The 26300-nt window shown below is 39.1% G+C and overlaps 1 protein-coding gene across 2 annotated transcripts; it reads right to left on the bottom strand.

Annotated features, from left to right (window-relative positions):
* Nucleotides 1–81: 81 nt before the first annotated feature.
* lmtk2 (lemur tyrosine kinase 2) lies at nucleotides 82–26115 on the bottom strand. 2 transcript variants are annotated; one of them, XM_026997958.2, is made up of 15 exons: nucleotides 25581–26115; nucleotides 15927–16057; nucleotides 14726–14876; nucleotides 14220–14261; nucleotides 13926–14002; nucleotides 13033–13151; nucleotides 12579–12666; nucleotides 8524–8654; nucleotides 7194–7278; nucleotides 6797–6918; nucleotides 6229–6378; nucleotides 3147–6111; nucleotides 2928–3060; nucleotides 2494–2733; nucleotides 82–2352 (listed from the first exon to the last, which is right to left on the bottom strand). In XM_026997958.2, exons 1-15 carry the CDS (start codon nucleotides 25675–25677, stop codon nucleotides 2324–2326), a joined length of 4560 nt encoding a protein of 1519 aa, XP_026853759.2. In that variant the 5' UTR covers nucleotides 25678–26115; the 3' UTR covers nucleotides 82–2323. The 2 variants fall into 2 exon arrangements, with proteins under 2 accessions (XP_026853759.2, XP_026853760.2); XM_026997959.2 differs by lacking the exon at nucleotides 14220–14261.
* Between the last annotated feature and the right edge of the window lie 185 nt (nucleotides 26116–26300).

Genomic DNA, 26300 nt, shown 5'->3' with positions numbered 1-26300 from the left:
ATCATTTTCTTGCAATGAATTTGATGGCTATTTTCTCAGTAAATAAATGTAAACAAGCACTAGAATATTTTTCTTGAGCCAAAAGCATTTCTATTGAATGGTACACTGTAATATACAAATGTCCAGGTAAATCAAATTAACATGTAGTGTTACGAGATCAGTGGAGGTAATTTTTCATTTATTTCAATAATAAACAGTGTAATTATAAACAATTCATTCAATTACACTAAGCATGATCATCAATATGAAGTAAAAATATCACCATTTTTAAAATTTTACAAGATACAAGGACGACCTGCATTTTTTCAATTTACTTTACAACTTTGTCACTTTATCATTTTTAAACCATGATATGTTGCATTTTAGCTTTATATTACAAAAATTATACCTTACCCCTAGAACTTACATCATTCCCAATTTACAGACAAAAATTAACATTTATATACATTGGTACAATTCAACATTAAGTTACACTTTCAAGATGTGCAAGATTAAGCAAATGTATACACTGTAGAATAAAACTGAAGAGTTGCCTTAAATAAAATACTAAGAGCAACTAAAAGAGTGCTGGTAATACAAATATTGAACTGATCTAAAACACAGAGCCTACTGTACTGAATTACAAGGAAAAGTATCATCTATGCACCTGATTTATCTCAATCTGGTGATGAACACCAACTTCATGGTTCCCACAATTAAGACTGAAAAAGCTAAATTAATTAAAAACATCATAGTTGAATTGAGCAACACAAAAAATCAGAGACATCAAAACCTTATCCTGTCTATTCTGTAGCTCACTCCGTAGCATTCTGTAGTGTTGCTTTCAAAGCTATGTACATACTAAACATATCTTGATGTGTTAACTTTCAGAGAACTTCCATATCAAGCTGTGATTGGTTCATAAAAATGATTATGTCCTAATCAATGCCCTAATTAAAAATGAGAGAACTATGTTTTAGTGTTATTGTGACACTATTAACGAAAGTTATTTGTGTTTCCTATGTAAAGCCACCATTAAACTGTTTTCCAAGTTTTAGACCTGCAAACCACCTTTCAAACTTGATCAGTTTCCTTGAATATAAAATTACATGACTGCTATGGCAATTCGTGCTACATTTTAGATGAAGGTGATGGAGATGAAAATCTAAACAGTGATTAACAGTTATATTTAACAGTAATTAACAACATGACAAAATTATACCACATATGACAAGAATTATTACCAGCTGCTCAACGAATGTCCACCACCGTACACCATTTGGTTAATTTGCAAAATATAAAAAATAAACAAAAAGAAAATGATAAAATGGCCCAAGATACTTTGAATAACGTTGACATTTTCATTTAATATACTTCTGCAAATGTATGAATGCCAACAAATGTGTTTGCAAGTCACAAAGCTTTCATCATGTTCCACCACAGAAGCTACTATTTTTATTATGGTTCCATATCATGGTATCTGTGGTAACCATAGACCTGTGATATTCTGTTAAGCTCTGATGAAAAGACTCTGATTAAGAGCTTCACTTACCATCTGCTTTGCAGAGGAACACAGGTGGTTGAGGACCTATTTACCCCCTTTTTAACAGTTTGCAATTGTTCAAGTTCATTTTAGTTTTAGCCTCAAGCAAATATTGGCTGGACATATACTCTCCATGTCTCTATTGTCTCTGTAGGTATAAAATATATATTTGCTGACAGTCTATTAGTGTCATTACCAGTGTAATTCCAAAACACTGTGCACTGAGGCATAATACAAGTGTTCCTCCAATTTTAATGCTAGATTTTACACTCAGTAAAAAACAGTGTCTCAAAGTAAAAAAGCAAGTACCGTATGATATGAATTGCACAACTGTGTAAGAGCCTAGCGGCTGATCGGTGATCTATGAAAAGTCCTTCAAATTATTGAGATGAGTCACAGCTACATCATTCAAAGATGAATAACAGAAAGTGACTAAATCATGAACAAAGCTTGTCCTAAACAGACAAATAAGTAGCTGGACAGTTCAGAAGCACTTAAGCAGGACAGATTTCTTCAAATTGCACAAATTTCTTCAACATGAAAAACACAAATTTAGTTCATGGACACAGAGGTCTGAAGAAAATAAATGTTTTTGATCTGCTAAACAAAGTATAGGAAGGGAAGAAAAGCAGTAGACGTTGACACCAGTGGTTTACTCTGTGCAGTTTCCTTCTTAGTCATCTCCTCAAAGAAATAGCAATGCTGCCTGAGAAGCAATCATAGCCTTCAGAGTCCCAAGTTTCTCCAACACTTCCAAAACGTGTCCTTTAGCCTAAATACTTTAAGAGGCCCATTGAGTTTTTAGTCCTTTTCTCCATCTTCACTGCTTCCTACAAAAGAAATACAAAATACAAAAGAATGGATTCTGATATTTTGTATCACATACGTAAATCTAGCATGCATTTCTCAGTTTCTCACAGTGCTAATTATTTCTGTAGACCCAGCTGGGTGCTAATGTGCGAGTGCTTCACCTCCTTGTTCGATGTCGGAGTCGGTGAGGTGTGTAAGGGAAAAACTGGCGATGTTTGCTGACGAGATTGAGAATCGGGAGAACGTGGAGGGGCTGCTCCAACTCAGTTCTGACGAGTGGCTTGCAGGGGGTGGCGAGAAGAACTGGGAGGCCACTGGAGCTCTGTTAGCAGTGTCAACACCTACTTTGGAGAGGAAGGAGGGCTCTGGAGAGAAGTCATCATCCCACTCAAATGCGCCGCCTGTAGGGCAACATGATTTTTGTTTTTTAGGTTTGTTTTTTTTTTTGTTTTTTTTACTGTCAGTGATAAGGGATGCATTCTTCAAAAAGCCTAACGGAAACAGCATCATGAGGATATTTGTAAGACGCACTGTCCTTTAGCTATTGTACTTAAGGGTTGCACTATTGCACTGGAAAAACAATGTGCTGGATTACCTTCTTCATCTGTCGAGCTTTCTGAGTTGGTAAATCTGTTCAGGTAGCTGGAAGAGGCCACTGGGCTGCTAAACTCAGACACTTGGCTGTTGGAGCCTAGCAAATGATCGCCAAGTTCTTTTGTAGGGGTGTCCTGTTTAGGAAGAAGGTTTAATTAGATGAAGACATTTTAGTGAAATTCTTAGAAAAACTATGCTATGAATGCGAAGGCAGATATACCTGGTCAAAGAGGTAAACGGTGACATCATCAAAGAAGGACACTGCTCTCCTGTTATTTGCGTTAACATGCCCTCCTGCGTTGGATTTTGCAGTTTGCAGTGACTTGGCTTTCAGCAGGCTCTTGAGGTTGCAGGCATCACTGTTATCTGACACTATAACAGGCACTGGATGCACAACATCATCCTCACTTTCAGAGCCAGAGCTGTGTGGTCTGTAAATGCGCATGTCTTCATCAGAGTCATCACTGTTCTCGTCCTCCTCATCAGCCTCCATCCCATCTTCCGCCCCGCCTGCCACTGCTGCTTCATCCAATTTTCCAAGATATCTACCTTCCATATCTGGTTCCTTTTTCTTTGGGCCTTCCCCTGCATAAGTCCTGGTTAGCTTTGCATGGACCACAATATCTGCTGAAGATTGCATTGAGGTAGAGCCTGTTGCTTCTTGAATTTCTAGAATTGCACTGGAATGAGTTTGATCAATTAAAAGATCAGAGAATTTCTCTAACCTCTCTTCTTTCTTAGAGTAATCCTCAGTCACTGGCTTTTCTGTTTCACAGTCCATGTCTGAAGTGAGAACTAACTCTGGTAAACAAGTCCCTTTAATTACATTTATATCAGCAACAGCTGATTCAGCTGTAGAAACAAAGTGTTCTTGTTTGCCACTGGTTACAGACTCCGTGTCCTTCTCATGAACACCTTCTCTTGACACCAGTGGTGAAACTTCTGCTGATTTGGCTCCTTGGTTCAGGAGCTCTCCTGTTGATGATGGGATTGGGTCATCACTCCTCTTATCCAGTTCTTCATTATCAGAAAAGTAAGCAGAGTCTCTGTGGGCACCAACAACCACCTCAGCAATTTCTTGGTGGTGACTCTCGCCATAATCCTGAACATCAGGCATACTTTCTACTTCAGATACAACAATTTCTGGAGGAGCCAGTGTTGAAGGAGGCTCCTCTGTAGTGCTACTTTCTTTCCCTTGTGAAACATCATTCCCACTAGGCTGAGAATTCCACTCAGGTGACTCAAGGTTCTCGGTTTCATATCCACTGTCAGCAGTTTTGTAAGGTGCTTGGAGTTTATGAACAACAGGGGTGTCCAGCGATTCTACATGTCCGACCTCCCTATGCATGTCCAGAGAATCTAAGGAATCAGGTGTCTCGGCGGAATTCTCAATAGTTGGTAAAGCGGATGAAATGCTGTCCTCCAGAAGGCTGTCCTGACTAATCTGGTCCAAGCAAGAGTCTGAAATCAACAGTGAGGACTTATCCTGTGACACACAGTTGTCCAGCAAGGATTCTTCCTGATTCAAGGCTTCCAGCAACAAAGCATCTTCAATGTCCCTATTCTTTTCCCCATTCGTAAGCATATCACTCAAGGATTCACTATTTGTTAAGCCTTCTGTTTGGTCACCATTTACCTCTTCTGTGGATTTACTTAAAGGAGAAGAGGTCTTGATTTTCTCCTCAGAACACTCAACAATTTCTATGTACTGCCCATTGTCCTTAGAAACTCCAAGGCTTTCCTCAAGACTAGACGTATTGGCATCTGTACACAAAATATCTGTGATGGCACTTTCAACAATTAGCTGATGACTTTCAGATGGATTAACAACCTCAGGACTCTCAGAGGTAGATTCAGAAGTAGAATGAATCCAACCTTTTGAGGAAGCTAACCGAGCACTTTCCTCACTGGAAGAGCCATTTATCTCTGGCGGCTGGTTGCTACAGGTTTCTTCTGTTGAGAATGTATCTGAAGGCACCAGTGTTTTGCTTACCTTTAAAGGTGACAAGAAATCTCCTAAAATAGGATTTACCAAGTCCAAGAATTCATCCCTAAGATGTTCAGAATTTACTACAGACTTTGATGGATCATCGGAAACATTCTGTCTGCTTGAGGAATTCACATCAAAACTGATTAATGATAAATCGGTTTCCTGGATGTCTTTTGATTCTGACAAACCAAAACTATCTTTCATTAAGCTGTTTTCTTTGAGGAACAAAAAGTTATCAACCAGTTTCTCTGTGTTAAAAAGTTTCATTACATCCTTGTTATCTTCATCAACGTCTCTCAGATTAGCAGCTTCTTGTTCTATTTCTAAAAAAGTAGTGGTTAGACCTTCACTCTGCACTACACTATTGGTGTCACCATGAAAAGAGTCACTTATTTGTAAATTCATCTCAGGAAGCTCCATGAAACCACTTCGGAAAGAATGAGAGTCCTCAAATTTTGAATCATTCTCATTGAAAATGTTTGTATGGTAAGGACTCTCATGGTCACTTGAGGACCACACGTGACTGTCTTGAAGATAAGAGTCTTTTGAGTCTATGCTCTGATGAAAAAAATCTGCATCTGTACTGGACTCATCTAAACGAATATCCTGCAAGACAACATACTGCTCCTTGTTTGATGCAGTGGCTCCCTCAGAACCTTGATTGTCCAAAACTCCTATATCACTTTCATCCTGCTCCTCCAACTGAATGTAGTACTCATTCCCCGAGTTGGGCTCTCGAGCATCAAACACTGGCAAAGTCCCCGGGACCCTTTGGGATACTGCTTCACCTCCGATCTCTGGGAAGTGCGACTGAATGTCCTGCCGAGGCACGGGGAAAAACATGCTGTGGTAGTTCACCATAGTGTCCATGGAAGAGCGGTTGTGGCTGTCGTAGTGGTCATGTTTGGCTGCTTCCCATACATACTCGAAACTGAGTCCGCGGCTTGTCTCGGTCACTGTGAGCACCTCATCTGGTTCTCGCCCATCATCAAACTGCTCAAGGATGGGAAAGGAGGAGTGTCTGACGGTGGCCTGCCGGGTCATGGGATTAGGTTTCAGGGAGCTCCAGCGCTGCTCAAAGTCATCCTCAATTTCTTTCTGACCCTGCATGCGGAGATAGGTTAGCAGGCGGTGAACTTCCTCAGCTGTGGCCCTTTTGTCTGCAGGTAGCCAGCAAAACTGCAGTAACTCATACCTATACATAAAAATAAAAAGATTGGATTGAAGATTTCAAACCAACAGAAACAGTGTATAATCTCATAAATGAAGTTTTACAGGATGCATTTACAGATCATCATCATCATAAACTCACCATCTTTCTGAGTAAGGTAGATCTAGCTGTGGCTTGAGGAGTTTTATTTGTTGATCTCTGATGACATGGTGGAGAACCTCTCTGTCTGACAGGTGAGTATAGGGTTGCTTTCCTCTCTCAAACAGTTCCCACAAGGTCACACCCAAAGCCCTAAAAACACACAAATCTCTCCTTACCAAACTTTAATTGGCCACTCTCATCTGTAGTTCTAATAGTTACTGCTGGCATTACTGGAAAACAAATAGTAAAAACAGTGTAAAAAAAAAAAAAGAAAAAAAAAAGTTGTGTTTTATATATCCAGCAATAGTTTTTGAAAAAAAAGACACACATCATGCAAGCAAATTCTCTTCGCCTTCTCAGAGGGCAGACATGCCATGTTCAGTGCATGCAGTCCTGAAATTGAATACTAGCAACCGCAAAGCAAAATCCTTTTAGTTAATTTAGCTGTCAAAGTTTGTGGCTTTGAATACAGAAGGCAAATACAGAATTCACCATGCTGAGTCATAGCTTTGCAGAAGTATATCAATCAAAATAATAACTTGTGTAATGCATATTTGGGGATACTTACCAAACATTACTGGGTTTAGTTTGTTCTGATGTTATCACACCTCCATGCAGCTCACCAACCAGCTCTGGGGCAAGCCAGCGTAAAGCTATGCATTGGTCCTCCTCTGTTGTGATGTAATCCTCCTGGGACACAAACATGCTTTTTAAGACCATTTTACACCAGACACAGTAACTTCACCTTGTGTCCCTAAACTGAGATCTCAATAATATTTTGATCTCAATATTATTATTGAATGCAAAAAAGTAAGACAATTTAAACAGCTAAATATAGCAAGCCATGGACTGTGTATTCTGAGAAGGGCAAAACTTAAAAGATGTTTACCTAAAACGAACATAATAAAGCATGAAGTTTAAAGGAGCATTTACCCAAATCTGACAAGAACAAAACAAGAACTCACTTTAAATCTTGAGGGTCCAATGCCATAGTCTCCTATTTTGACAGTCAGATCTGTTGTGAGATAGCAGTTCCTCAATGCCAAATCACTGTAAGCGGAGAGCAAAAACAACAGACATAAATTACTGAAATATGAAGGGGCACACCATGAGCAGCACTATCCGATGACTCAAGGGACTAGAGGCCAATCAAAATATTTAGTTTGTAATGAAATGACAGCATCATAATCAAAGAGTAGGTCAAATACTGTAACACTCAAATGCTTACAATGCACTCTATTAATTTGACTCAAATTCTACACAGTCTAAACAATGCAGATGTGTGGAAGATTTTGCAAAACATTAAATTATTGTTCACAGTATTAGCAGATAACATTTATAATAAAGAGCTACTCTTCTAAACTGATCCCACCAAATAGCTCCCTGTTTAAAAAAGACTTTGAGCTAGTTTTTTGAGAAGTATAAATCCAATTTTTTTTTTTTTTTTTTAATGAAAACAGCACTGCAAGGGCTAACCTAACAGTACTGAACACACACACAAACACTTGCTTCACACATATCTTAAAATGTGTGTCCTGACAGTACAGACTGTACGGTCAGGCAACGGGAGAGTTTTCTTGCAGTTTCTATGAAGACTGGAGCTGCGTTACAAGCAGCGGGCCCCATAAAAGTGGTGAGACTTCTCTTGCAGTAAATCAACAGTGTAGTCTAAAAGGTGTGATACTTTCAAGATGGTCTTTATTACACGGCACAGAATCTCTGCGACTTCTTCCCCTTAAGCCCCCTTCAGGCCTGAAATATGAAATGCATCGTTTTACACTCGAAGCGCAGCATCATCATATCTGTGTGCCGAAGGACAGTTGACACCCAGCAATCTAAGGGAGCTGTGTAACTGGACTCCTCACAGTGTATTCTGAGCATGTAAAATGGTGCAGACGTAGCTGCGCGTGGAACGAAACCCTAGAAAGGCCCAGCCTCACTTCCACTGGACACACTTGTCCTGGTAAAAAAACGAAAACAAAACGGTGCCTTTTAGCAGAGACTGCCTTTTTAGGAGATCAGGGACGGAAGGATAAACAAGAGAACACTGTAAGGATTTGCTACAGAAATGGGTGTGTGTTATTATGACCAAGATGCTTCTTGGATGTTGTGTGGGTGCATGATGGTTTTGCGATGTCAGAGGAAACACAAGGCTATATATGAGAATCATAAGGGGAACCCCAGAAACAATGAGTGAATACATACCTGGGACTTCTATTTAGAACGTCTTCATTTCTAAGTTAAAGCAGAGCTGAAACAGCCTAGTGTGTATATGGGCCAGGCAGAGAAGCGAACCTGTGCAGGAAGTTGTGCTTGTGCAGGTGAGTGAGGCCTGCGGCGATCTCACAGGCCATCTTCTGCAGCTGCAGCAGCTCTCCAGTCTTGTACAGCCAGTCCTGTAGAGCGACGTAGCTCCTCAGGTCTCCCTGCACAGAACAGCACAAACCAGACATCACAAACCAGGACCAGTCTTGAAAGTGTTTGTTGTTGTTTTTTTTAAATCCACTTTTTTATGTTGAAAAACAAGCAATTGCAAAAAAAAAAAGAAAAAAAAAAAGATATGCACCAAGATAAAAAGTTTCATATTGCTTTCACTGTGAAAGCCTTAAAACTGTTTTTCATGGTGTTGGCCACTGAGGGGCAGTAATCTCTCTTTACACATCTAGTTTTACAGTCGCCCAGGGACTGGACCAAATAAGGCAACAGCCGTTTAATGGAGTGTACTACATGCTGTGTCACAGCAATTTAAAAATAAAAGAGCAGTGGTCAGACCGGCTAGGAGGCTCTGGGCTGCTCCTGTGGGTCGGGTTTCTGAGCCTGTGGGCCAAACACCAGTTTAGGAGACGAGAGCAGCCCTGGTGAGATGCCTCAAGGTGCTAGGAGGAAAAGACTCCAGGGACAAATATTCTCACTAGTCCACATCTCTCGTACTGTTAGTTGCAAGCCACTGTATACTAAAAGTATAAATTGTCTGCTTGCGAAAAATGTTTAGAAAAAGTACAAATGCAGCAAAAATAAGAACAATCAGACATTGTGCTTATCTGATATTAAATCTAAATGTAGTTTCTCTTACTAAAATGTTAATAAATAATACCATTTTGATTTTTGAATTTTAATTTGGCATAAACTCACTGCATCAAACTGATTATCTATAAACAAACACTCTTTTCACAGCTAAAAATGTACCTGAATGAATTTTGGATATGGTGTTCGTATTTCAGAAGAACTGTGAGCCTAAGACACTGTACAAATTTAGCCACAGAGAGTAAAGACTAAGGAAGGTTGGCCCTAAAGGAGCTTGCACTTTACCAGTAGCTGAGGGCCCTCACGCCCTAATACCCAGGCCAAAGTGCCATCCACGGAATGCTGCGACCAAGATGCTACTCGCACGGCTACACCCATATAATGTACTAGGAGCTTTCGGTAAAAGTGTCAAGCTTGTTACTGCGAGGGTGATGGGTAGCTATGTTTATATGCTGCAGGGCTCAGCTGTCCTCTGAAGCTGACTGACAACAGACTGATTTTGCAACCCATTCTTACAAAAACATAATTTACTGATCCTTATCCTATAAAACACTGTAATACAAAGTGACATTTATATATTAATTACTTGACCAGAGACCATTTTTAAAGGTCTCTAGGTCAAAGCACTACTACAGTCCCCAATGGCAGGCTGAGGATGAGACAAGCAACAGCTTGAGTTGGTGGTCTGAGTGATCACATAATGGACGTATAAATGCTGCACTGAGTGAAATCCTGTTTTAGTGTCAACAACTCGTCACCTGACACGTGCTTGTCGACATCAGAGAGCAAACATAAACAGTGTTAGGCTGAAGTTCAAACACATTAATTATGTCAAAGGTCCACTTGCTGCCTGTGGTTGATGTCTAAAGACCGGGGTCTACAGACAGATTAATTCACATCTACTCTGTGATTAGGCATTATACACTGGGAATTCTATGTACTCCAAGCTAGCATTCAATGTGTACACCCCAAAAGGAAGGGTCACAATTCTCAGATACGAAACGCCGAAGGCACCGATTCCCACAGAATGCAAATCAAACTGATAGTTTGTAATGCTGGACAAATCTTAAAAAGGGAGAAAATGTCTTAAAATGGAATATTTTATAAGAAAATAAAGTGTGGTAAACTGAGTACATGTAAGCTTTCCACACACATCCTACTCCTTCTCCCTCATTACTACTCTCTTCTGCACTTTCCTACTCTCAGCTACCTTGGTACATACACGTGTACACAGCAGTGTCCTGAAGGCACCCTTTACAGGACTGACTGTCACTCAGTCAGGCAGCAACTGGCATTCTGTAAGCCTGCTCCGATTGCATTCTGCAGCTATATTTCTGTCCAAAATGCACTGCGTAAGGGTTACCATTGGTTACCAGTGATACACACAAAACACCCATCCATCAACTGAGCAGACACTACTATCACAGAATAATTTTGCCATAAAAATTAAAGATGTGTGTGTTTAATATTCTTTAAAATCAATACTGTTCAACCTCTACAGGTTTTAAGGCTTAAAAGACAATGGGGCTCTTTAATGACTATATATTTAAATGAGTTTAAAAATTTAAGTTTAGAGAACAAAACCACAGTTTTTAACACTAATATTCTGCATGTTTTAAGCCCCAGTGACTACTGGGGGGCAACAAGTTCATTTAACAACTTTATTTATTAACTTACTACATGCCTACTATACTAAACTAAACTACCATCGCTGAAGATGCTTTTCACTAAACACAGTCATTATCTACTAGGATACAGGAAGCAAGCAGGAAATCAACATGAACAAATACAATTTCTGATAAGACTTTTACTGTAATATGTAGCATTAATGCTTTTAAAATAAAAATATGCAAGCAAATAAATAAATAAATAAATAAATAGATAAATAAAGTGTATAACAAGCAAAAAATTCAAATACAAAGCCTCAAATTCAAATAATGAATATAACAGCAGTTTAACAGCTGCATTTTTAAAACTCCACAAAACAATATCTTTAGCTCAACATGCTAGCACCTCTAAGATGCAAAAAAGAGACGTATATGGCGAACCATTAAATTAACCGCCGCTTTCTGAAGCTTCCTTGCTGCTTGAGAGCAGAGCAGGCTGAAACTGAACCTACGACGGCAGCCCAAAGAATGGCTCCTCTGAGAGCACAGCCAACATGACGTCATCTTGGTCTGCAGTGAGCTCATGCTTGCCCCTAGGGGCTGGGGGGGTGTTGCTGGGGGTGTGGCTGGGTGCCATCCACCTGCTCCAGCCCAGGAGAACTTCACCACTGGTGCTCCCAGCATGCCCTGGCTGCTAACCTAGAGGGTTTTGCAGCATGTCAAGTGCTTGCACAGCTTTAACAATCTTTTTTTTGGCATCATTAAGCCCCAAACACAATCTAGAACCCAAGGACTACAATTCAAGAGAATACTGTGTTTTGTATGTGACTGCATTTGGTGAATGTGATAAAGAATAACATGAACTAGAGAAAAGAGCATATCTATCTGGAGTAACTATTACAGATTGCAATCATTGATCTTACAAAATAAAACATATATTGTGGCACAGGTCATCATGTTTATTTGTAAAATAACACATTTTTCCAACCCAGGATTACTAGTGCAGAAAGACTCATCAACCCCACTGCTGAGGATGCTGAGTTTATCTAACCCCCAGCACCCAGGAGCTGCCATCAATCATCCAGAAACAGTTGCAGATAAGATTTGGGATTTGTAAAACCATCAACCCTAACTGGCCCAGAATAAGCCAAAATCCATTTCAATTTGGCTGGACTAATCCCAGGAGACCATTACTTCACAAGAAAGCACTGTAATCTTGGCCCAGGTGTCACACATGTGCAAACTGCAGACAGTGTTTCACATCAACTTGCAAGCAACGCGTTAAAATGCACCAACACAGCAAGAAGGCAGAGTGACAGCGGCAGGAAACTGGGCCTGTTGCTTTATTGGGCTATGAGGGAACTGGAGAGCTCCTTGCACAGCTATGCACCTCAGAGCCCTGACGGGCACAGGCAGGACACCCAAAATAGATCAAGAAAAACAGAAAATAAATCTCTCAGAGAGATGGAGCCCGCTCCCATTAAGCATGGAGCATCCTTTCCCTCTGACTTATGTTTGTGTGGTTGAAGTTCAGAGACTGGGTGAAGTGTTCAGTAGAGTGAAAAGCACATTAATTAAACCTACCTGGCATGAATTTTAGGTTTTATACACAACCAAGAAATTACATTAAAAACATCAATTTTCTATACTGGCAGCATCTAGCAGTGTGATTATTTTGAAAGAAAAACAAAAACAAAAAACAGCACAAGTTAAACTTACCAGTTCGCAGTACTCAAAGACGAGTAAGAAAGGAATAGCCTCAACACACTGACCAAGGCACTGCAGTATGTTTGGGTGCTGAAGGACCCTACAGAGGCACACATTTGAAAACAGCACAGAAATAAAAATCACTTGCCTTCGATTCATGCTTGTAGTAGTTTGGACTGATAGAAATCATTAGCAAAGCAATGCAATGTCATTAGAAGCAGACAGATGGTGCTACTAACACAGAAGGAAAACTAATCTACAGTGACAGGAGGATCAAAGGAAACTTAAAACAAAAGCCTTCTCATCACCAGCTTTAAACCCTGGAGAGCCACTGCACAAAATATCCTTAATTATGATAAAACAAAAACTGTATAACAATGCATCCTGGACTGTGAAAACTGGCAGACTGTTCTTTTGCCAAAAGATGAAACACTGTGAAGGAAAAGCTCTTCAAAGACGGCCTTGCCTGTATGGGTCTCCCTGCTGAAGGAATTCATTCTGCTCTTTAGAGCTGGCATTGGCTTTCAGCTCTTTGACCACCACTCTGGCTACACTGGGGTCCGAGTAGCTCTCACTGAGCAAAACCTGTTCAAGACAAACAACGGCAGATTAAAAGTACGCACTTTCACTATGAGCAGTAGTTGTCTTACTGCAGAGGAAAGAAGGATAAATGATATTTCCAAAGTAGGCTGCCATAGGTCCGGCACAGAGGAAGAGCGTGCTTCCTGCAAACAAGGCCTTGCCAGTGGAACACGGGAGGGCAAGCGTGGATCAGGCTGGCAGGAAAGAACAGGAGGAAAATGCTTTGCCACTAGCTCTGACATCAGTAAACCCCACAGCCAGGCTACAGGTGGACAGTACATGCACAATGTCACATTCTCCCACATGCATTGCTGGCTGCTCCGGATGGGCTAGGGCACACTGGCAGTGGAGAGATGAGAACAGCACATCAGCACAAACTATGAAATTCTATACTGGTGGTTGCCCTCACTGGTACAGGGGCAGGCAGTGCCAGTTTAACTTTAGCTTTCAGAGGGTGAGCATTGCTTGTTTAACAATCCCCATCAACCACTGCTATAAATCTTGTGTCAAAGAATGTGGTCCCATATGTGCCTGATCCAATCAAGTTGCAACAAATCCACTAGTTATCCATAATGGGGTAAAGAAAGTCGGCTATTCTCTGCTGCACAAAGAATGAGGGTGCCAGCATTTTCTTCTTGACATTTCTTCAATAAACAGTTCTTCCATGGGAGAATGCACTGCAAAGAGGTCTGGGGAACGCTTGTGCTACATTACTGCAGAGGTAAGCACAGTTCTGTCACACACCCAGAATGTGGACTGTAAACAGGACTTTCTCACCTTGCCGAACCAGCCACTCCCAATCTCCTGTATGTAACTGAGAGTGTGGCGCGCCACTTGTGGGCCTGTCAAGACCTCTGAAATCCAAACACAAGACAAAAGACAGTGATGTCGAGTCAGCCCATGCCACACCTACCCAGCAGCAGAGGGAACACAGCAAACAGAGAGGAACTGGCAGAATTCCACATGTAACTATATATAACTATGTTCCATTTAATATATGTGTTTGCCAATACAAATCTATGACTGCTTTTACTGGCAGACATTCTTATCAGAGATGCTATGAATACTTACCAGTTATCAGGCCCATGGCCTGGATGTTGCTAGTATCTTGCTCTACCAGATAAATTTTAAAAACATTTAAAGCTTTAAAATGCATATTAAAAGCTTTAAAATTCCGATTAATTCAAAACACTTATCAGGAATTATATCACAGCAGAAGAACACACTCTCTCTGTCTCACTCTCACTCTCTAAATACATATTGTGTGTGTGAGTTTGTATGCATGCACACATGAAGTATTGATTATGTAAAACGGATCTTTTTGTAAGCTTAGACAACATATGTCAAAAATGAGCTACTTTCCTCGGCCAGCTCAGCTGCTCAATGAAATAACAGTGCAGTACGGTACTGGGCGCAATTTCTTAACTGAACAGGTGAAATACATGAAAGGTGATCACAAACTGTATGTGTCTCCACACTAAAAAAAAATCACATTTGGGGTAAATGAACCACACCACTCTCTGGTGATGTAAAAAGGCCTTTGGAGGAGGTTCAGGAGGGAAGGCCAAATGGCTGACCTGCTATCCTGGGCAGCTGGAGGTGTGGGGGTCCAGGCAGTGGTGCAGGCGGCACAGCCAGGGTGTACACTTCAGCCGGGGACTGCATGGAAGGGGTGTCTTCTGCTGGAGGGGTGAAGTCAATCTCATCCTCAAAGTTGTCTTCAAACTCCTATTCAGAAATGTTACAATGTGACTATCTTGAGGCTTGCTTTTTAAATTGTTTTTATTTTTCTTTTGGGGGGGGGGGGGGGATTTCTTGTACTGTTGTCAAAGGTTAATATGCATCACTGTGCCATGTCAGATTCAGCAAATGCTCATAGCGTCACCAAATTGTTGTAAAAGACCCACATAAAGAACTGTGTTTGTACAAGACCATGCGTTCAAGACAAGTGTCGGCATATTTGACACTCTATAAGGTTAAGTGACCTGTCCTGTTTGTCCAGAATCTTCATTCATAAATATGTTGTATAGTGGAAAAAATATTTACCATTTTCATTTACAGAGATCATTAAACGAAAACCTATCACTGTAACATCATCAGTAGTGGCTAAAGCAAAGAGCACCTAAACCCAAGGAATGTTGTCATGACCAGTTGTACTAACAGGTTCTGCAACAGAGGATGTTCCCCAGGACAGCAACCGTCAGCCTCAACTTCACAAACCATTAAATTATGTAAATAAGTTTCAATTGATAGATAACAATTTGTCAGTGTGTGTATATATATATATATATTATTATTATTATTATAATATAAAATGGTATGTTTCATTTCTATATTAAAATCTTTAAATATATTTGTGCAAATTAATTTTATACAACATAATGAAATGGATACAATCCATTATTCCTCATATTTTTTGCTTTGGGGAACAGCTTTTTACAGGTCTGCAATACTCATTTTTTTTGTGCCCATGATATTAAATTATGAGTGAATTGGAGAACACAGGTTGTTCTCTTACTGGTACAAGCAATTTACAGATCTGGTTTGTAAAGGTGGTTCTTGCATGCCCATTTATCTTTAAACATTTGAGACTTCACTGGGAAATGCACTTTGCTGGGAACAATTTCAAATGCCTTGCTCAAAAACATCTAAGATGCCACTGAACTGACCAAGAGGTAACGTTATTTACCAGCTTCTGGATTGCAACACAACTTCAGGGTCTTAAAAACTTTGGTTTGGGGGCTTGTTATGACACAGAGGACATGGAGTCCCACTCACCTTAAAGTTGATCTCTCGTTGTTTGCAGCACGTCACGCAGTTGAGCAGCAGCATAACAGTTGCAACCAGCATAGACAGAGAAACTACCAACAATAGGTTCAAAGAGAACTCCACCTCATCCGCTGATTCCCCTGCAGAAATAACACAACACAGCCTGAACAGGGTTGCACCAGTGAAAAACCAGTGTTTTATACAAATGGGCAGTAATACAGACATCAAGTGCTACTAGTCTGTGAGCAAAATATTTTCGGATTGCTGATCTCATAATGGGAAATATGAAACTTATCAAAGCTATGGAACGACGTGTGAAACAACTAGCCTACACTTCAGATAAGGAAATGAACATAAAACTGGATTAAAGAATTAGATCTGTAAAAAGAATTGCAACTCAGTATACAGGCCTTGGTTGCAAAAGTTAAGGCCCTTCCTTGAATCTTACTCAACCCTGATCTAACACACCTTGCTATATACCCAAATGCTCTTTCAAACATTAACTAACTGGATGTTAAATTCAGGATAAAAAATATTGCTCAGCAGCACAGAGAGTATGGTGTAAACATAATATCCAATTTTGTCTTTATGTGCAAAGATATATAGAAATCCTACATTCTTCACCATCATTACTGAGGTACAATCAAGAAGCTCACCTCCTCAATGATCTTCACTTACACTACTAATGACAATGCCAGACTTTTACTAGAGACACCAGTTATACCCGAAATGCATATATGCAAGGGCTGAAATACAGAAACCCAAACTGATATCTTCCGGTAATATAATCATCATCATTTGGTAATAGTAAATTAAACACAGGCAAAAAGAAAACAAAACCCCAGTTTATGTAAACCATAAGCAAAACATAAATGGAAAGCACAAACAGGTGGTTAGCCTGAAATGGCAGGCAAATGTGCCATTTTGTCTGGGAGACTTCAACTTCAGAAGTCAGCTTCCACGAAAGTTCAATAATTTACAAGATTAATTTTCCATTAACATTCTCTTTACTAAAAACAGAGGAAAACAACAGCTTTCAAGTACAACCACTTCACTAATATACACAAAATAAATTATTACAATTAGATGTTTTAAATATGTGCATGTTTAGCATTCACAAAATTATTCACAATTATCATAGTTGGTTCACAGTAATCACAACCACCAAAATCTACCAAATTAGCTAAATAAAATAGACTTTGGTCACAGAACCAGCTTATTTAATTGAAGGATGTCCCGATCCAGTTTTTTCTCCCCAATCCCGATCCGAGTACTTGGATTTTCATAGTTAGTGCACGCATTTACACACCCTATGTATGGTTACGTTTGTTGTATTGTTGCTAGTGTAGAGCAGCAGCATCACCATTAAACTAGTTTTTTCCCCCCTTGCATTAGCTAGTGATAGCACATTAACAAAATGTTTGGATGTGGATAATATTTAAAATATCCAATCCATTAGAATGTGCCTGAATCAGCTCTGATACTGATATTTCAGATCAGACTGGGAAATGCCTAATTTATTTATTAAAAACTGCTGTGGAGCTGTGGTTAAGTTGTTTGGGTGAAATTAAATTGTAGGGGAATGTGTGTGTGAGATGTATTATATATGCTATTTTTTTACAGATATAATGCATGAATATGGTAAATCGAAATAAAATGTTAAACAACAGAAAACTTTGCTTACAAGACTAAAGCATTTAATCTTTTTGCCATCCCATGGCTATAAAGCAGCTTTATTAGTGAAATGATTGCCTTGGTCAACACTTGGTTGGTTCCCAAGAAACACACACATGCATTCACTCTTTCTGCTCACTTTTGGCTGCCTCACTCACTGACTCATTTGACATGCATTTTTTTCTCATCACTGAATGCTGCTGTAATTCCACATTAACTTAAAACTGACTAGCCTATGTTCGGAGTTATCTTTAGGCAGCTTATTTTCCAGCAATTTTTTCAGGCCACTTAAAACTCAGTAGGCTAAAGGCAAACTCTGCCCATTCTTTTTTTTTGCTTTTTCATGAGGTCTGAATATACTATAAACATAGAGTAATTAAGAGTAATTAAGTTAATGAATTTAGAGAAGGAGTACGCTTCACTTGTTTGATTACTCTTTCTCCTCTCCTCTACGTTTGTGTTTTTATCTGGTTTCTGCAGCTTTCTTCCCTCAAACCTGAATGTGTTTCACTTCATGGTCAAACTGGAAACAACATTCTTTTGTTTTTTAAAAGATTGAATTAATAAATAAAGCTCTGTTGGCTGGGAAACCGTGGCAGTGAACAGTGCTAAGATGCTGTTTTGCCTCTTTGAATGCTCTCACTGGAAGGTAGCTAACCTGTTTCCCCATACTGGGTTATCAAAACTACATGATACCAATGCCAGTTATCACACACGTGCATGGATATCTACATTTGAACATAAGTTTTAATGGTTTAAAATTCCACAGCGATGTATAAACTGAGCTCAAACTGTTTGCACATGACCTGCTCAAACTAATCTGTTTGTTATCAGTGACCTGGGTGTGCTGCTGCAAAACACTGCTGTGCTGTTGTATGCCTGGATTTGTGACAGTATCAGATCGGTTTCTTTAAAAATGTTTCTCCCGATATCCATTCCAGCATTTTTTGCTGATATCAACTCAATTTTGATATGTGGTATCGGATCAGTGCCATCTCTATAAGGAACATATCTGAATCTCAGAAAACACATTTTTTATGCCTCCTGCATAATATAATAATGGGCAATGTACATATAAATAATGGAGCCATTAAATTACCAAAAACCACAAGCACTGGATAAAAGCTGGGTATTACCAGTAACTTCACAATATGATATGTATGACGATACAGGGATCACGATATTTACATTTACGGCATTTAGCTGACACTTTTATCCAAAGTGATTTACAATGTGAGATATGATACTACACAACACCTAACAGTCTGTATAACAAATGTTTCTTAAGGTAAATATTAGGCAAAATGTAATAATAACAATAAAAAGAATATTTATAGAATAAGACATTAATAAACCATAACAGAAAAGACAAAACACAATCAATGGGGAAAGTACATTTAAAATACCAATACAAAGAAAACAAAGTAAAAAAAAAAAAAAAAAAAAAAAAAAGAATTCTTGAATGCAACCAATAGCTTCTAATCTCCCACTAACAAGAAAGGGTTAACGCTTCATATTACTGGAACTCACAAACGCTGATATACTTGCAATTATAACTTAAATTAAAGGAACATTTACCAGCCACATTTACCAAAATGTTAGCTTTAAATTTCTAAATCCATTTCCATATTTTTTTTAGATTAATGTGTTGAGTTTTCCTAAACCCATTCGTCTTTTCTTTCTGAGATGACCATTTGATGGACTATTTAACTGCTGCACTTAAACTTCAATGCATCAGCACTGGATTAAAAAAAATATAAATGTTCATAAATATCAACACATCTATGATTGTATCGCTTCACATATCGGTAAGAGTGTCAACATACTCTACACATCCTCACACTGGCGCTACCCCAAAATTACATCTTGTATTTACCCAGACTACCCACATTCCAGGTAAAATAAAAGCCATAGGAAAGCAGGGTCTGTTCTGAAAATTTAATGAGCAGAAATTAAAGATTCAGAAGCAGTCAGCATTGCACTAATTTCAAGACACCCATGGACATCTGACTTCCTATGTTCAAGATTTTTCAAGGAAGGCTAGAAACTGACAGCTACAGGATTGATAACAATAACTACAATTAACCACAGATTAGGCCCAAAATAATAAAATCAAAGCTGTACCTCAGTCAAACAGGATGAGATTTATCACAAATAAAGACAAGAATAACAACATGAAACCACCAAATACGTGCCACAGCCAATAATATTGTAAAATGCCAGAACTGTTTGTTGAATACTCTTCAAAAAAACAAGTATTCTTAAACCACCATCTAAGAATAAACCTGCTGTAAAACAATAAAAGCTTGTTTGCCAATCATAAAAGTTATGTCCTGGTAGCTGATTAACTACTCTGAAACAGTCACAACCACAAGATCTGAAGCATGTCAAAAAGAACCACCCTTTGAAATCTTCGTGTTAGAACTGGATTTTTTTAACATACTTTTTAGTCAATCTTGCAGACAGAATCATTTAATAGCATACCAAGAACTTCACAGCAAAAGTGAATTTGCCAGCAAAAGTGCGTGGTTGACTGGCGTAACATCAATTACTCCTTGTAGTTGCCTGTAAATCAATTTTAGCCTTGTCTAAAGTAAGACATCATAACATGTAAAGTCTGAAATGGCACAACCAAGATTGGATTCATGGTACATTTTCCATTCTTCAACAACAACAGTGTGTAAAATCTATTTAAAAAATTCCAGCATTAGCCTGCCATGCATAAGCAACAGTACAGTACTGCCTCAGTTCTCATTATAAGAATCACAAGTGTAGACTGCACCATATCGTCATGAATCGGAAAGCAAATTACTCAGATAGTTCTTGAGTCAACTGAGCAAGATGCCATGACTTTATACCTGCATTACTGGCAGCACTCACCATCAGGGGTCTAATTTATAAATCAGATCTTGAAAATGTGCAAAGGTGATGAACTAAATGGGCTCATTATCCAATCATCACTGATGGCAAGAAAATCGTACTAGTTTCTAAAAACACCTTTGCACATTATTTGGTTGTTGTGGTCTTCTAATGATGCCAAGTTACAATTTAATTCAGGAAGGATATCAACAAATTGTAAACTGCAAATAGCTATCTGAAGCGATATACATGAATACTTAGAAACAGGGTAATTTACAGGCTAATTAACTGGCCTACACAAATCAATAAACACATCAAACAAAACACTGTTAAGGCTAAAATGCTTTCATGAATAAGTAGCTAATATGCAGTCATTATGGGGCAGCATAATCTAGTATGAACTGCATGTAAATATATGCCCAGCTTCTCTCCAAGTATTTCTTTTTAAATCCCAGTTTGTGTGTGGGAAGTTCAGACCCATTTTTGTATGCACACACCCTTTATAAATGACGTCCTGGGTCTTGCTAAATCATATTTCTGCAGCTGATCTCTATAAGCAAAGTACAGATGTGACATTGCTAAATAGTCAAAGACTTAGGAAGGCTGCAGTCATTAGAGCAGACTAGAGATGAGGGCCTATACTTAATACTGAACTAAAGCTATGATTATGGAATGCACAAAACAAAATGGGCCTCCACCCTTAAACCTACCGGGATATTCTTCCGGAATGCAGCGAAGCACAATGTTTGTGCCTTGGTTGTGGAGCAATCTCTACTAGGCAGAGAGTGTTTTACAAAGCATTCTAATCTTGTACCTGACTTTCAATTATGTGACTGACATTAAGTGTTGAGCAGAACCCAGCTGAGAGATGTAGTAACAGACCTTCTCCAACAATTATAGTTTTAAAGGCTGCTGTCAGCTGTATTCTCATGTGACTAAGGGTTTTTTTTTGGTTTTTTGGTTTGTTTTTTTTTGTTGTTGTTGTTGTATAAACACAAACACAGGGGTATTATCTTAACAAAAAGTCACACATCATGTTACTGATGCCCAAGACACCCTGTGTCTGTTTCACTGATGGGAAGATATTGCAACCATCAGTAATGTCACATAAGAAAAAGAAGTCTCTGGAGCCACTTCATATTTAGGAGGCACCATATACTATAACTAAGTAATGTGTTTTATGAGGAGGGTTTTTATGAAACATAGATCAGCAATGAACCTGTAGCTAAACAACTCAAAATATCAAAATATTCTAAACTGAACCTTTAAGGACACAAAGCATTAACTGTGCATGAATTATTTTATGTAACACTACAAACTACAAACTCTAAACTGACATTACGAAGGTCTGAACATTCTTATTTAATACCTTCTTCTTGACAGTCTTGTTAATATTAAGAAAAACTGTTGGTTACAGAAGTATTCTGTGGAGCCCAAGGTTACTGTCACTGAACCATGAGTACTGTCACAGCTCAGTGAAGCTTCAGGCAAGACAAGCTAAAAAGCAAAGGGCCACCAACTGAGTCACAGCTATTAGTCAGCTGGGAATGCGTCATACCACCATAATGTGATGAGTAGTGTGGACTCTTGCCCTTAAATTACAACAATCATCTATGTCAATGTGAAGGTAATTTGTTTTCCTCAAAAAGAACTGTCTTGCTGATTCTTGCAGATAAGGGTCTCAAAATCTTAGAAGTAGTAAGTATTGCTCTCCCACCGCAACCCAACAGCCAGCAAGCACATGGTATGGACATTTGTAAAGGCATGAAGGTCTCCTATTTCTGCCTAAACTAAATTCTGCAGCTTTGACTAGACCGGACCTAGAGTCACTAAAATGACAGAACACGTGCCAAACTAGACAATAACCAGAGGCGCACACAGCTGGTTCACAGTTGCACATGTGTGGTCCAAAAAAAAAAGGATGCATAAAATGTAATACAATAAGAAGTGGTTTTGCATTGCAAGATTTTTGCCATTTCTGTGACAGTAAATAACCCACAAGGCCACCAGAAGCATGGGGGTGAGGGGTCTTTTGACCAACCACTTTTCAAAGTATTGGGGTGATGCCCCACTTCTTTTAGATTAAGCCAAAACTGGTTTTATTTGAAGAAGGAAAATATCTCCACTCTCCTTAACTGCTATTTGATGGCAGCACAAAGAAGTGAACAAAACAATGCTAACACCGTTCATAATAAGATTAGTTGAGATATGTTAATGTTTTATAGTTATAACAAACTGATGACATCTTGGAGGATATTCAGGCAGTGTAAAAGGAAGCAGGAACATCTTCAGATGCTCCTTAGATAACCAGACCAAAAATGTTATGAGCACCCCTTACAATACACACAGACCTACTGTGATTAGCTAGCATAGCACTCTATTAGGAAAATCATCAGAAAAAAAACATTGGCTAGAGGCAGACCAACTATAAATATTGTGAAGTAATATAAGCTTTAATAGTTGCTTTTTCATAAGAGAGTTTGCCACTTTATAGTAAATCATTTACCACTTGATAAGGAAGCAATGCATTATGTAATTCATTACTGTAGCTAGCATTATGTCTGACATTCTAACTTTGCACCAATGGTCCTCAGACCACAGTTCACAAGTGGCTCTTTAACTCAACATTGTGCTTCTGTGAATATTCAGAAAAGGTATATATTTATTTTTACTTTTTTATATTATATATTAAAATTTTCCTGCTGCTGTGCACAATTCCTTTAATTAACAACACAGTCAAACACACACAAAAAAACACACACACCACCAAATGACATATGACCCATCTCCATACTGAATGGTTGAAGTTTAAACAAACTTAGAATTTTACCAGCAATTTGTAAATGTAAAGTTGGTATATGACCTCATAACAAAATGGCACAAGCAAAAAGGAAATGTGGCCTGAAGAACATCAAATGTTTAAAAACAAATGGGAGAAAAATTATTTTCTTCATGCCTGTCCAAAGTGGAAGTAAATCAGTCTGTCTTCTGTGTGACAGTACAGGTCACTCAGTTCAAAAGGTTGAACTCACTGAGGCACCACACAACTCACCACATTTATTTTGCTACTTACTCTCCACTGAGTAGTCATCTTAGGACAGAAAATAATCCAAACATAAAACAGCAAAGCAAAGTTTAGCGAATTCTTTTTCATGCAAAAATGAGAGAAACCATTGCAATAGCATTGTACCAATTTACGTATGAAATACTGATGCACATGAAACCATATTCAAATGATTAGGGACTGTCAGGTTTTAGCATACACCATGACTTTCCAAATTAAAAATCTGCAGCTGTCTGACTCCACAGTGGCCAGAAGAACATCTGTTCAAAATCTTTAAAACAATATTGCAGGAGAAATAGTCATTGGCTGAATTTCAGCCTTGCTACTGATGACAGTTTGGACACCAGTGACATTTGTTAGTTATAATATATACAAGAGCTACCAACAAACATCTTAAAATCTCAGAGGAGATACATGACCTGGACCCTCTCAAAAACAGGACAACAGGTCGGTCTGGACAAAATAGCTGCCCAACAATCAACAATTTAAACAGCTGTGTGATGAGTTAGAGACTTAGATGAACTGCCTCTTCATACCAAAATTAGACTGATTTCAATAGGACACTTAAAACGTTTGTTGGCTAGGACACATGGATTGGTTTCATGTTTTTGGATGACAAAAATTGTACGCCTTGCTTTGGTATATCATTGCGTTGGTATTTCTATGTAACATTTCTCAACATTTAAATAAGCTTAAACTTAAATTGCAAGAGAACAAAAGTGACAATTTGGAGGAACCTACTGCACAACCTGAAAGCATGGATCTGCATGGATATGCAGAACTGAAAGGTTCTGATGAACTGAAACAAGAATTTGATAGTCAGAAAAGGGGTATGCATTTCTGGAAGTTCGTAGAACACCTTCCAAACCTCTCAAGGCTTGCCAGAAGGGTTATCTCAATGTTCTCCTCAACATACAGATGTGAGTCATCCCTATCTGCTCTGTCAAGTATCAAAGGCAGGAAAAGGAATCAGCTGAGTATCCAACACACCAATGGGGGTCTATAGAATGGCAGTTTCAAGCATGCAGCCTAATTTCACAACCCCTGTTTAGCAGAAAGAGCACACAGATCCAACTAAAGAGTAAGCATCATCCGTTAAGAAATAATTTGATATTAGTTTGTGCATTCTTATCAAAGAAGCCATTAATCCTCACACTATGCCACTTTTATTATTGAGTCAAAACACAAGCAAATGCTGTGGTCCTTTAAAAGTACGATTTGATGTCCAATGGCTCTTAAATTATTGAAGTCTGAGGAACACTGACTTAGTCAATCACCTTCTGAACTCTCTAAAGTCCTTAACATATAATCATGGCAAAAGGAAAGTCTTTTATCTTTTAACTTCCAGAATATTCAGCTAGGGTAATTATGCTAGGAAAATGCAGAGATAAATGTACATACTTACAAATATAAATATTGCCTAACCAACAACTTATTTGACAGCCAAATAGCAACAGAGCTAAGGAAACCCGATATACACATAACAGGGCAATCACTTTTGGCAGTATCTGACGGTGCTTATATCTGTGTTTACATTCGCCAAGAGTGTATAAGAAGCTGCTCAACTAATAGAGCCAGATTATTAAAATTATTCTTAATAATAAAGAATTTAAGTTAGGCAGCTATCAAACAAAATATAAATTCTAGAGAACACTAATAAACCCTTGCTTAAAATGGTAACCTAACCTAGCTAAGTTAGGTACAGCTCCGAGAAATTGTGACTTCACCCAAGAAAGAATTAGCGTTAGTCACCAAGCAAAACCTCTGTTAATATAAACTCTCCCGTAAACAAACGCAGGCCAGCTACTAACAAAATACTACAGATAGCTAGCCATGCATCTATCTAAGTTACAGAGCTAGACACCACACAAGGCTGCGCGTAATGGATAGCGAGCTAAACTAGGTAACCTAGGTTAGCCGAGATGGCTAGGTTAGCAAACCAGTTGCCAGGATGGTCGGCTTGACTCATCTAGGTTGGCTAGCTACCGCCACAGATTCCAAACGAGTTCAGTTGTTATGTCAATTGACTATCTGGTGACAGGTCAATCAAAAACGTAGATTCTTACCTGGTTCTTGATGGGTAAGAGGTGCACCTTCAGAAATCTTTACAAACTGCGAAGACGCCACTGCCAGTAAAAACAGAGATGCGCGACAGGTATCCATCGTTTCGACTTGACTAGCTAGGTTAGCTAGGTGGCTATCTAGCTTATCCGGCTAGTAACCGTTAAAGTGACTACAAAATACTAGTCGAAATAAATGAGAGAGTCATGTGCGGGTACAACTATTGAATGCAAGCGATACATCGACCCTGTCAACGTTCAGCTGGTGGTAACAGAGCCGCATCTATCCAGCTAAGCGTTAGCAGCGTGACCATCAACGGCGACGTAGACCAGGAGAGCCGCCTAGCTAGCTATCTACCGGTAGACAGCAGTTGTCTTATTTGCTGTCGTTTTTCATTGCCTAAAATAATGCAGTCGTTCATTACCTATCTTAAGTAATAACAACGCAACTCGGGCATTATCCAACATCTCGCAGTTTCGCTTAAACGAAAGTCAACACGGTAAGGTTACTTGACACAGTCCAGCATCGCGGCCCCTATCCAGCGCCATGTTCGCCCAGATAACGTCACGTGCAGCCGCACGTCCCAGCAAATCGTAGGACGCGCGTGGAAAAGCAGGTCTCACGCGGAACCGCGAACGTCTCCCCGAGGCTTTCCGTGAAAGTGTCGCTCACTGGCAGGGCAGGCACAGGTCTGCATGCCAGACGCAACATGCAGCTCAATGATT

Source organism: Electrophorus electricus, chromosome 1 (genome assembly GCF_013358815.1).
Source record: "Electrophorus electricus isolate fEleEle1 chromosome 1, fEleEle1.pri, whole genome shotgun sequence".
Taxonomy (NCBI): domain Eukaryota; kingdom Metazoa; phylum Chordata; class Actinopteri; order Gymnotiformes; family Gymnotidae; genus Electrophorus; species Electrophorus electricus.
The sequence above is the reverse complement of the archived record's forward strand: the minus strand, read 5'-3'. Positions and strand labels throughout refer to the sequence as shown.